Genomic DNA, 12,597 nt, shown 5'->3' with positions numbered 1-12,597 from the left:
AATCACTGGATAACATATGTGTGTTTAACTATTGGATAGCACTGGTCTGGGTAACACAATTCTCAGATCTTTTTACAGGTGTGCAGTGTGTGTTAATGATACTGCTCTGCTGCTGGCAGAAAGTCTCTGGAGTGGGCAGTTGTGTCCTTGCAGAAGATCAGCAGCAGCAGCCCGTCAGTGATTGAAGATATGTACATCAGCAGATGCAGGAACAGGGCTACCAGTATCAAAAACGACTCTTTAAACCCATGGACTTTTTACCCCCTCACCTTACAAAGTGCATCATCAGTGCAAAAACAACAACCTGTCACACCCATAAACACTGCTACACACTAACATTTTTTTGTCCATGCACACATACCCACACATTAGGAACTTGTTACGATACGCAATAACAGGTTACACAAAACAGACTCATTTTTGCAATAACACCTATTGTCTGTTTTTATATCTATTAAGACTCATTTGCACTCTAGAAACAAATGCGGTCTAAACAACTGCATACATCAGATAAGAATGCACAAAATTGCATCCTTACCGATGTATAGCCTTACCTTAATTATATGATCATTAATGTGTTGTTTTTTCAAATTTAGAAAATATTTCAAATTGTATTACTTGTTGAGGTTGCTCATATGACTATGATATCAGATAATGATAATATAGTGACCAAATTCTATAAAGAATACAAGTAAAATTCAAAACTATTAGAAATAAGACAGGAAATTAATTCAACAGATAATTTTTAATCTTGCATTTAGCACACAAAGTGGTAAAATAAACATTTGAACTCAAGTTAATTATTTTAATGCTGTTGTTTATTTCTAATAGGATGGATGCATGTTAGAGCTCTGAAACTTTACATTTTACAAATTTTAAATATTCAAATGTACTGGCGCATAGCCAAAAGATGTGAAAATCACTTTTGTTTGCCACCAGATCAAAGTGAAATTGATTGTATTGATTGCACAGTTCTTGGTGATGAATGCCAATGTTTCACGGAAGAGTATCTGAACTGGGGCTATTTCAGGGTTCAGTCTTGTCAGTTTAGGGAGATATCTCAACAACAGATACTCATCAAAGATCTCATGGGCATTCTTCTGGCTATCTGTGACGAATATAAAGGTATCACTGCCTCTGATTTTACGGCTTTTTTTCCAGGTTACCATGGTGATGTAGGTAAAAAGAGAGGCTCTTTCACCTCACATCCTAAATAGATATATGGTACAGACATTTTTCTATGGGTATAACCATTGATAAGAAAAAAACTGAGATCAATTTGGAATATTATTACAAAAATAAACCAGTGCAACCAAGCTATAACAACAACTGTACTTATAAATTATGGGTTAAACAGATGTTGCTTTTGGCAGCACTTTAAATTTTTTAAACACATTCAAACCCTTCTTCTGCTGCCTCCGCAGCCTTTAACCATAACAGAACTCTTAAGATAAACACAGAGATTCTCAGATTTCTGCTGTGGTGGGCTCATCGTTTTCAGGATGTACTTCCATCTGTTAAAACAATGACATTGCATCAAATTGTGGTTCAGTGTAAGAGGTACAGTGGTAATGAGGAGCTGCTATAGGAACTGGGTGGTGCTGGCGGAAACAAAGCGTCTCACTCACCTTAGTAGAAAAGCACTTTGCCTTGGGAACGAATTTCCACGATGTCACTCTCCACAGTGATTCACGGAGCGAGGCTGCCAACTCATGTGTGTCATGTACCTGACAAACACAAACCTAACATGTTGTCAACGCCTCTGAATACAGTATTCAGGTTCTGCTTCACACCATGAGACAAGCAGTTTTTCCACACCTTCATGCGGTTCAGACAGGCATTTCTGAAGTCCATGCTACTGCTGCTGCTCACGATACTCATGGACGAACCGAGAATCACCTCAGCAGCTGCATGCAGCTTCTCTTGTTGCTTAAGGATACACACAAACATACATAATTACTTTTTTTTCTGGTGTCAATAACTGTTGGAAATGAATGTAAAACAACCATCACAATCTACCCGAGTATAGGGTAATGCTTAATTGCATAACCAATTCAATCCATAGTTAGTGAAAAGAGAGAAAAGCTGTCAATGATCAAAACTGTTGCTGATTCATTTTCTGATAATGGACTGCAATAGTTATCATTACAGGACTAAAAACTCTTAAGTAAAAGAAGTAGGACACTTAGTGTGTTTGTGCATGTGCGTGTATGTCTTTGTCATGCCTTTTTTCTGTGATTTTGTGATTTCAGTGTGTTCCTCAGCTCAGTCTGCACGTCTGCTACGAGGGCCTGCCTGTTGTTGTTCAGAATGTCCTCCAGGTGGAGCTCTATCAACATCTCGGTGGCTGAATGATCAACAATTTGCATGTTTGGATTGGAAAACTGAAAGGCAGGCTGTCTACAGTGTAGGGTTTTGTGACTGTACATGCCGCTGCGGTTCCTCACCCATAAGATCAGTGAGCTGGGAGGTGAAGGGGTCACTATGCTGTAAGAAGAAGAAAAGCAGGAGACTCTGCTGCACTGTGGGAAGACTTGATTCCTGCTCTGGATCATCCCAGCTGTCTTTCTCTACTGTGTACACAGTCCCGCCGCTATACACAAGATCTGCAGGGGATGTTGAAACATTTATGCCAAAGTAAAGAAAATAATAAGATGGATACAGTGGGAGTTACTTGAGATAAGAATTTTAAGAAGAAAACAGTGTTCGCATGAAGCCACACATGGGTTACAACCAGCATAACACGTATCTAGCATGCTGGCAATTAAAGACACACCTCTGGGTTGGGCAGGGCATTTATTTATTTATTGCAGCCTTTTATGTCAGCATTAAAAAATAGCGTGTCAAACGTGTTTCTTTTCATCCCAAATCAAACTTCTTAAATAAGATAAATGTTGATGGAAGATGGAAATAGTCAGAGACAGTGTGAAGCAGAATAGATTACGGGGCGTTTTCAGGTTTCATTGTGTAAATGTGAATGGATAGACTACTGCTGATTAATACAGACTGTCGGTTTTGTTTGTAGTTATGATTTATTGTATACACAGGGGGAGACACTTATTGTGAAAGAGCAGTTTCTGATAAAAGGGCCGCCTTTTGACTGTTATCACCACATGAGTGCGTTTAATCACACTGCTCCAGTCTGCCTTGTGTGCAAAACAGCGACTGTTAAGTCTTTTTAAAATGTAGCTTCCAGACTAATGTGTTTCTTTTTGATAGCTCTCTTTAGGGTAAGGTTTTAAATACCTGCTACTACTGCTTAAAATAAAATCTAAATGACTAAATGGTTAATCCATCCATCCATCCTCATCCGCTTTGTCCGGGGCCGGGTCGCGGGGGCAGCAGCCTAAGCAAAGAGGCCCAGACCTCCCTCTCCCCAGCCACCTCCTCCAGCTTATCCGGGGGAATACCAAGGCGTTCCCAGGCCAGCCGAGAGATATAATCTCTCCAGCGTGTCCTGGGTCTGCCCCGGGGCCTCCTCCCGGTGGGACATGCCTGGAACACCTCACCCAGGAGGCGCCCAGGGGGCATCCTTGTCAGATGCCCGAACCACCTCAGCTGGCTCCTTTCGATGTGGAGCAGCAGCTGCTCTACTCTGAGCCCCTCCCGGATGGCCGAACTTCTCACCTTATCTCTAAGGGAGAGGCCAGCCACCCTTCGGAGGAAGCTCATTTCTGCCGCTTGTATCCGCGATCTCGTTCTTTCGGTCACTACCCACAGCTCGTGGCCATAGGTGAGGGTAGGGACGTAGATCGACCGGTAAATTGAGAGCCTCGCTTTTACACTCAGCTCCCTCTTCACCACGACGGACCGGTGCAGCGTCCGCATTACTGCAGCTGCAGCCCCAATCCGTCTGTCGATCTCCGGCTCCCTTCTCCCATCACTCGCGAACAAGACCCCGAGATACTTGAACTCCTCCACTTGGGGCAGGAACTCATCCCCGACCCGGAGTGGGCACTCCACCCTTTTCCGGCTGAGAACCATGGCCTCAGATTTGGAGGTGCTGATCCTCATTCCCGCTGCGAACCGTTCCAGTGCGAGCTGGAGGCCCTCACCCTATGAAGCCAACAGAACCACATCATCTGCAAAAATCAGAGATGAGATTCTGAGGCCACCAAAGCGAAAGCCCTCCGCCACTTGGCTGCGCCTAGAAATCCTGTCCATAAAAATTATGAACAGAACCGGAGACAAAGGGCAGCCCTGGCGGAGCCCCTCACCCACCGGGAACGAGTCCGACTTATTGCCGGCAATGCGAACCAAGCTCTTGCAACGGTTGTATAGGGATCGAATGGCCCGTAGCAATGGGCCAGACACCCCATATTCCCGCAACACCTCCCACAGGACACCCCGAGGGACACGGTCGAATGCCTTCTCCAAGTCCACAAAACACATGTAGACTGGTTGGGCAAACTCCCATGCACCCTCAAGTATCCTGGAGAGGATAAAGAGCTGGTCCAGTGTTCCGCGACCAGGACGAAAACCGCATTGTTCCTCCTGTATCCGAGGTTCGACTAACGGACGAACTCTCCTTTCCAGCACCCTGGCATAGACTTTCCCAGGGAGGCTGAGGAGTGTGATCCCCCTGTAGTTGGAACACACCCTCCGGTCCCCTTTCTTAAAGATGGGGACCACCACCCCGGTCTGCCAGTCCGAAGGTACTGCCCCTGATCTCCACGCAACATTGCAGAGGCGTGTCAACCAGGACAGCCCTACAACGTCCAGAGCCTTCAGGAACTCGGGGCGGATCTCATCAACACCAGGGGCTCTGCCACCAAGGAGTTGTTTAACTGCCTCAGTGACCTCGCCCCCGGAAATTGGCGGGTCATTCCCCTCATCCCCAGACTCTGCTTCCTCCTCGGAAGACGTGTCAGTGGGATTAAGGAGGTCCTCGAAGTATTCCTTCCACCGCCTGACAATTTTCTCAGTCGACGTCAGCAGCGCTCCGCCAGCACTATACACAGTGCAGGTAGAGCACCGCTTTCCCCTCCTGAGACGTCTGACGGTTTGCCAGAATCTCTTCGAGGCAGTCCGAAAGTCTTTTTCCATCGCCTCTCCGAACTCCTCCCACACCCGAGTTTTTGCTTCAGCCACTGCCCGAGCCGCATTCCGCTTGGCCTGTCGATACCTGTCGGCTGCCTCCGGAGTCCCACAGGCTAACCAAGCCCGATAGGACTCCTTCTTCAGCCTAGTGGCTCCCTTCACCTCTGGTGTCCACCATTTGGTTCGGGGATTACCACCACGGCAGGCACCAACCACCTTGCGGCCGCAGCTCAATGCAGCAGCTTCGGCAATGGAGACGCTGAACATGGTCCATTCGGACTCAATGTCCCCAGTCTCCCTCGGAATGCTGTTGAAGCTCTGCCGGAGGTGTGCGTTGAAGATCTCGCGGACACCAGGTCTGTCCAGCGTCTTCCCCCGCCACCTGATCCAACTCACCACCAGGTGGTGATCAGTTGACAGCTCAGCCCCTCTCTTTACCCGAGTGTCCAGAACATATGGTCGCAGGTCTGCTGATACGATTACAAAATCGATCATCGACCTACGGCCTAGAGCGTCCTGGTGCCACGTGCACTTATGGACACTCTTATGTTCGAACAGGGTGTTCGTTATGGCCAAACTGTGATTAGCACAGAAGTCCAGTAACAGAGCACCGCTCGGGTTCAGATCAGGGAGGCCGTTCCTCCCAATCACGCCCCTCCAGGTCTCGCTGTCGTTACCCACGTGAGCATTGAAGTCTCCCAGCAGGACAACAGAGTCTCCAGGTGGAGCACCCTCCAGCACCACCCCCCAGGGACTCTAAGAAGGCTGGGTACTCTGAACTGCCACTCGGCGCATAAGCGCAGATGACAGTCAGGACCCGTTCCCCGACCCTAAGGCGCAGGGAACAAACCCTCTCGTCCACCGGGAAAAACCCCAACGTACCGGCAGCAAGCCGAGGGGATATTAGGATACCCACCCCAGCCCGCCGCCTCTCACCAAGGGCAACTCCAGACTGAGACAGAGTCCAGCCCCTCTCCAGGAGACTGGTTCCAGAGCCCAAGCCATGCGTAGAGGTGAGCCCAACTATATCTAGCCGGTACCTCTCAACCTCACGCACTAACTCAGGCTCCTTCCCCACCAGAGAGGTGACATTCCATGTCCCTATTGCCAGTCTTGGCAGCCGGGGGTCAGTCCGCCAGGGCCTCCGCTCCTGGCCGCCACCCGGCACACAATGCACCCGACCCCTATGGCGCCTCCTGCGGGTGGTGGGCCTGCGGGAGGATGGGCCCATGTCTCCTCTTCGGGCTGTGCCCGGCCGGGCCCCATGGACTAAGGCCCGGCCACCAGACGCTCGCCCTCGGGCACCCTCCCCGGGCCTGGCTCCAGGGCGAGGCCCCGGTAACCCTATCCCGGGCAGGGTAAACTGTTCCCTCGGTTTCCTTTTCATAAGGGTCTTATGAATCGCTCTTTGTCTGGTCCCTCACCCAGGGCCAATTTGCCATGGGAGACCCTACCAGGGGGCAAAAGCCCCCAGACAACATAGCCCCTGGGATCCCTGTGACACACAAACCCCTCCACCACGATAAGGTAGCGATTCAAGGAGGAGTAAATGGTTAATAAAGACTTAAATTAGGCTCATTTTACTGGACTGCTGTCTGGACACAAGAAGACAGTTTGGTCTTTTTTAGAGAAGAGCGTCCTGCTTGTTAGGTACTCATTGACAGGAGAAACCATATAATATTTATAAGACTATTACTCTGCGAGTCAAATGATCTTATCTGTTCAAATATGCCATATAGAACTAATTTGCAAAATACATTTTGGGAAACTATAATGCTGCTGTCTGTATGTCCATCAGTTTGGTCCAAATTTAAACCCGAAAAACTTGATGGGTTTAATTGCAGGGGATGTTACTAAAAGCTTTTTGTAACTCTGATGGGACAGACTTTTCCTTGCATGGCACTGGCGGTCTTGTGGATGTGTCTTGTCAACTGCTGAATATTTTGCAACAAAACAGGTCCTGATAGATTTGCAGCAACTCTGGTTGTCCTATCTTTTTATCTGGCACTGCCATCAAGTCAAACATTCAGTCTGCACGTTGCACACAGTTCACATTCCACATGCTTTTTGCACTGTCACTGTGACAATATCAATGAAACAAAAATGAAACACTGCTCATCCCAAAAGCTATTAGCATGAAAAATTATGTAAATCCTTCTGAAAAAACAAACAAACAAACTTTTAAGTATATTACTTTAAGAAAAGCACAGTAATTCATGGGTAAGACAGACAGTTAGGTCAAACCCTTTATCCACAACTGGAGTCGCTGCTATGAGAATATTTTGCAGAGTGACTGAAGCACTAAATCTTGTATTGGAAATAAATGTCAAGTGCAAATTAGTTGCAGATGAACCCCATTCTCACGAGGCAGGTTTTTAGAGTGCAGGGACAACCACTGTGTTGTGACAGAAAGTAAATTCTAGAGTCCATTTTCTTTTAGTGCTTAATGCTTTTGTTTATGTTATATGTTCTGCGTCCATTGTTCTGTTTGGTTTTGCCTTTCCCATTCAAATGTTGGGCTTATGAGATCCATAAAAGTCTTAATTAGCAGCCTCAGGCTTGGGCTCATTCTCTCATAAACCCACGCAGGTGGTTGAAATTAGTTTTCTTCAACAAAGGTAACAAATCCAAGTTCTAATTGTTTCAATGTCTTAATGTCCTGTAAGGACAGGATTAACTGTTCCGGACTTTGGACCTACATCAGGTTCGTTTTACACTCTTTTTATTGGGAAATCAAACCTCTCAGCAAAAAGAATTAAAATACACCCTGAACATCAGAACATGCTGTTCCCATCAGTGATTACCTTTGAAAGAAGAGCAGTAAAGTCTATATAGTCCCAGCTCTTGACAGTCCAGAACAGCAGGAAGTTTTTGAAAGAAGCCAGAGGGCCCAGTGACAGGAATGTTACTGGGGTTGTATACCAACACATGGAAACATGTCAAGGAAGACTAATCCAAATCAGATGCCCAAATACCCCTGAAATGAGTCAGGCCCTAGTCTGAATTTCCTTCTTTTCAATTCCTTTGCCTACCATGACAGGAAATGAGACTGTGTGGTACAGATGTATGATAAAACATGAAAAGGATATTTGTATGTGAGTAAGTTCTGTTGCCACATTGGGATATGGCAGCAGACAGGGGGTCAGGAGTGTAACCACCTGAACACTCAGATCCCCAAAGAGGCCCTGCTCCATGGTTTGTGGTGGGATGCTGAGTGGCACCCTGCCTCCTATAGCAGGGTGTCCTCTCACACACCAGCACCCTTTCTTCACACAGCACGGAGGCCTTTAAATTCAAGGGGAGAAGAGAAAATCAGACGGATCAATAGAAGGCACTTATTCCGGTCAAACCTTTAAAAGCGGCATTACTGACGGTACAGAACAGGTGACGTCCAGGGTCAGTAACAGTTGGTCCGCCAGTGCAACTCTTCTCTTGACCTTGACACTGCAAGAACGCAAGATGACTATGTCAGCAGTTCATAAAACAGAGACGGATATTTCCATTCCTTTTTAATTTACAATCCAGACTCCACTCAAGAGGGTTTAGCACAGTCAGCCCTTTGTCTTGTTTTTATGTTTTTACTCCAAGACAAACCACTCGAGGCAGTTACAATGATCTACGGCAATACTCTTTTGCTTCAACTTTTTTATATTGCAGTTACTTTTTAAACTTACTCAAAAATAATTAGCTAAATTCTGTTTATGAAGTGAGATCCTTAATGAACCAAAAGCAAAGTCATTAATTGTGAGATGCTCTAACAAGAGGGAGGCTTTCAAAAACAGAAGCTATGATATACATCGATGCACTCGTACCTAAATTCCCGCAGCGAGGCCTCCTGGTTGATTTTGAGTTTGAGGTGGATTTGTATCTATGAAAAATAAGAAACATGTAAACTTCTTTTGCTTGAAGCTTAACATGTAACTCGAGATGGGGAAACAGATCTGTTCATACCCCGGCATTAGCCAAAGTGAATGTGCGCAGGAATGCCTCTAGATGGGCTTGCCACTCTGAAGTGCAGTGTCTTGTGTCTTTTACCTGTACATTGCAAGTTATTTTAAAAAAACATGAGACTCACACTACTTGTGTTACGACTGAAAAACAAGAAAAGTGCATTTCAGAATTCATCTGAGTTGTTTTTCTACCTGAAAAGATAGAAGCAATCTGAGGGAACCATACAGATCTGTGAAGGCACTCAGCTCCTCAGGGTCAGGCTCATTACATGGCCACACACAGGGACACATGCTCTCTTTCAAATGGACAAGGGCTGATGTAGCAAGAAAAGAGACGATGTAATGCACAGAGGTTCCAGTTATGTGTATATGTCTATATTTGTGTGTACATACCAGGTTGGAGGGCTTCCATTTGAATCCCTGCACACCAGGGGCCAGCCGCTGCAACTGTGCAATTAACTGGATCAATACAACAAAACATTAGCCTTTGTTCCAGGAGCTGCTGGGACAACTAGCTTCCTGTTAGTTATCTTTATGCTGCAGTAAATTTAGATGGAGGCACTAACAGTAATTGTTCAGTAATAAATTATTGGTAACCAATTAATCATCTATTGATAAAATGTTATTCACCATATCCTGAAGAATAAGTTAATTTATGTAGAGACTTAACATTTATGATATAATTTATAGCTTTAATTGATACAATAAAAATCCATTGAAGTTTTATTTTAAGTTACCGTATTTCCCGGACTACAAAGCGCACCTGAATATTAGCCGCACAAGCTAAAATCAGGGGAAATCCTGTTTTGTACATACATTAGCCGCACCTGACTAAAGGCCGCAGGTGTTTCAATGTTGACTTATCATATGTAAGAGAATATGCACAAAGGGAATTGTCAGGAAAGAGATGGCTGTTTGGAGACACACCCCTTTTATTAATATTTTGAAAAACAAGTTATGGGTACATATTTGCACAACTTTTTAGGTAGGTCAGCAGTGATCACTGACTGTTTTAGGAGCTTTTTGAGATCAAATAGAAGAAAATACATAACATTAAACATGTTAACAACACAAAAGCCATATTAAACGCAGACTACTTTAGACCCGGAAGTAGGATTCGTCGCGTCATCACTGAACAACCGGATAGGCAATAAGGATCCCAAAGCGTGCCAAGAAAATATCCCCCCACAAAAAATGAACCACCAGCAGCCTGAACTGATGATACAAGACCGGATGGATTCATGCTTTCATGCTGTTTACACTAAATTGTGACCATAACACCCAAGTATTGCAGGATAAACTGTGACTCATCAGACCAGGCATCTTTTCCAATCTTCTACTTCTAATTTTAGTAAGCCTGTGTGATTTGTAGCCTCAATTTCTTGTTCTTAGCTGGCACCCTGTGTGGTCTACTGTGGCTGTAGCCCATCTGCTTCAAGGTTGGGCAAGACAACTGCCACTCACCTCATATTTTCCTTTTTTTGGACCGTTTTCAGTAAACCATAGAGATGACTGTGTGGGAAAATACCAGCAGTTCAGCAGAAATACTCAGACCCGCCCCGCCGGCATCAACAATCATACCAACTCATTCTTTATCCTGAGGCTCATCTTGATTTTCAGCATAGTCATCGTGACCATGTTTACTTACCTAAATAAATTCAACTGCTGCTATTTGATTGCCATCAGACATTTGCATCAATAAGAAGTTGAATTAAGTGTCCCTGATAAAATGACCTGTAGATATTAAAATACTGCATTTTTCTAATACATGGTGTGTAAATATAAAAAAAATAACCCCTTTTATCCAAGGACATTGTCATTTTAATATTTGAACAAACCCTACCTTAATCCTCATTTGTCTCCCTGTTATGCCTCTTTTATTTGGTGCAGTCTCAGCTGCTTTGACTCACCAGTGCAGTTCAGCTTTTGTGTAGAAACTTCGGTGTCAGTCCACAAAAGCAACAAAAGCCCTCCTCCTGTCCTTAAGCCCAGCTTTTGCCTTTGCTTTCCCATTAGCATGATCAAACGCAGCACCTGGAGAGGCCATTTGAAAAAACAAACTCCTAGCTTAGCATGCTAACGCTACTTGCTAGTTAGCGTTAGCTAGTAATTTGCTAATTTGCTAGTAATTTTCATCTTTATTAATCTCTAAACCTTTTTATCCATTTTCTTTTCTACCATGAATCAGGAATAGCTATAACTTAAACAATTACCTGTTGCATTTCTTTCAGCATTTTCAGTTGTTGTCTTTGTGCTAAATCAGCAACCTAACCTAATTTAATATGGGATCAGAACTTTGTTCCCGTAATTAGGCTGTTGACTCATACCATACCAATCCAGGAAAGCATCTGTATGTAATTTGAAAATTATTTATTATTTATTAGTTGTTTAAAATATTTGACATCATCATCATATTCATTGTAATAATAATAATAATAATAATAATAATAATAATAATAATAATAATATTTTTTACCCAGTTTTGAACATGGTTTTTATTGGTATGTATTGTATTGCTAACTGTTTTTTAACTTACTATTTAGTTTTAATGGATTTAATTTAGTTTAATTAATTTATATCTAAGCATATAATAGGCAGTAGTTTAAAAAGTATGTTTTGGAACATTTACATTTGATTGTAAAAATGTCTATATATTTAGGCATATTAGATCATAAGAAAGTAATTTATTTATTTTTATTTTTCATAAAAAACTGTTCATATACAGTGACAAGTACTCGCCTCCTTTGTAATTTCTCAGTTTTTTCCCCTACATTTGTTACACTTAACTGTTTCAGATCATCAATCAAATACTAGTAATAACAAAAGATAACCTGAGTAATACACCACACTGTTTAAATGATTATTTCATATATGATAAAAGCTATCCAAATCCATCTGGCTCTGTGTGAAAAAAGATAAGTGCAGTATAAATCTGTTCAGTGGTTGTTCTGTCCTTGGCAGCAAGAAAAATTAAGTAACTGGAAATGAGTCTTTCACATCACCGGGGAGGAGTTTTTGGCCACTCTTCTTTGCAGAATTATTTTACCACAGTCAAATTGGAGGGTTTGTTTTATGTTCTTTTTTATGCAATCCTGCGTTTGTTAGTTTTAGGACAGACGTAATGGGACTGAAAGCCTTCAAAGAGTTAAACATTTGTCTTATCAGTCAACAGATTATTTTCCCCAATGTTTTGCAGTTCTTTAGATATTGTTCTGGGTTCTTTTGTGACCTCCTCCATGAGTCATCGATGCACTCTTCAAGTCATTTTGGTAGGCTGGGTTCATGAGTGTGGTTCACTAGAGTCTTAAAGCCTTAGACTGACTGATCGATGTGAATGACCTTGTTTATCATCTGTTCTTGAGTCTTTTCAAATCAAATCAAATCAAATCACTTTTATTGTCACATCACATGTGCAGGTACATTGGTACAGCACATGTGAGTGAAATTCTTGTGTGCGAGCTTCACAAGCAACAGAGTTGTGCAAAATACAATAATGTAAACAAGCAAAATACAAGAATGGCTACATCTGAAACTAATAAATATATGTACAATATATAATAGTATATGCATTTCTGGATGTGTATACTAAATATTTTTCTACGTGTGT

At 43.4% G+C, this 12,597-nt stretch overlaps 1 protein-coding gene across 4 annotated transcripts; it reads right to left on the bottom strand.

Moving 5' to 3' along the window:
* Window positions 1-756: 756 nt before the first annotated feature.
* On the bottom strand, window positions 757-11,326 carry top6bl (TOP6B like initiator of meiotic double strand breaks). Of its 4 annotated transcripts, none has more exons than XM_086258147.1 (14): window positions 11,204-11,326; window positions 10,901-11,024; window positions 9,384-9,449; window positions 9,183-9,304; window positions 8,992-9,075; window positions 8,853-8,908; window positions 8,413-8,484; window positions 8,130-8,325; window positions 7,845-7,968; window positions 2,448-2,606; window positions 2,226-2,347; window positions 1,819-1,929; window positions 1,629-1,742; window positions 757-1,514 (listed from the first exon to the last, which is right to left on the bottom strand). In XM_086258147.1, the coding sequence occupies exons 1-14, from the start codon at window positions 11,222-11,224 to the stop codon at window positions 1,467-1,469; spliced, it is 1,419 nt and encodes a 472-aa protein (XP_086114273.1). In that variant the 5' UTR covers window positions 11,225-11,326; the 3' UTR covers window positions 757-1,466. The 4 variants fall into 4 exon arrangements, with proteins under 4 accessions (XP_086114273.1, XP_086114284.1, XP_086114278.1 ...); XM_086258158.1 differs by having other exon boundaries at window positions 1,629-1,727; XM_086258152.1 differs by having other exon boundaries at window positions 7,845-7,956.
* Between the last annotated feature and the right edge of the window lie 1,271 nt (window positions 11,327-12,597).

The sequence above is a fragment of the Aulonocara sp. 'chitande type north' Nkhata Bay genome, linkage group LG2 (assembly GCF_057382095.1).
Source record: "Aulonocara sp. 'chitande type north' Nkhata Bay isolate Kocher_YH1m ecotype deep benthic linkage group LG2, A_spYH_male_GT1.1, whole genome shotgun sequence".
Classification (NCBI taxonomy): Eukaryota; Metazoa; Chordata; class Actinopteri; order Cichliformes; family Cichlidae; genus Aulonocara; species Aulonocara sp. 'chitande type north' Nkhata Bay.
Note: the sequence above shows the minus strand (reverse complement) of the source record. Positions and strands in the feature narration are given on the sequence as shown.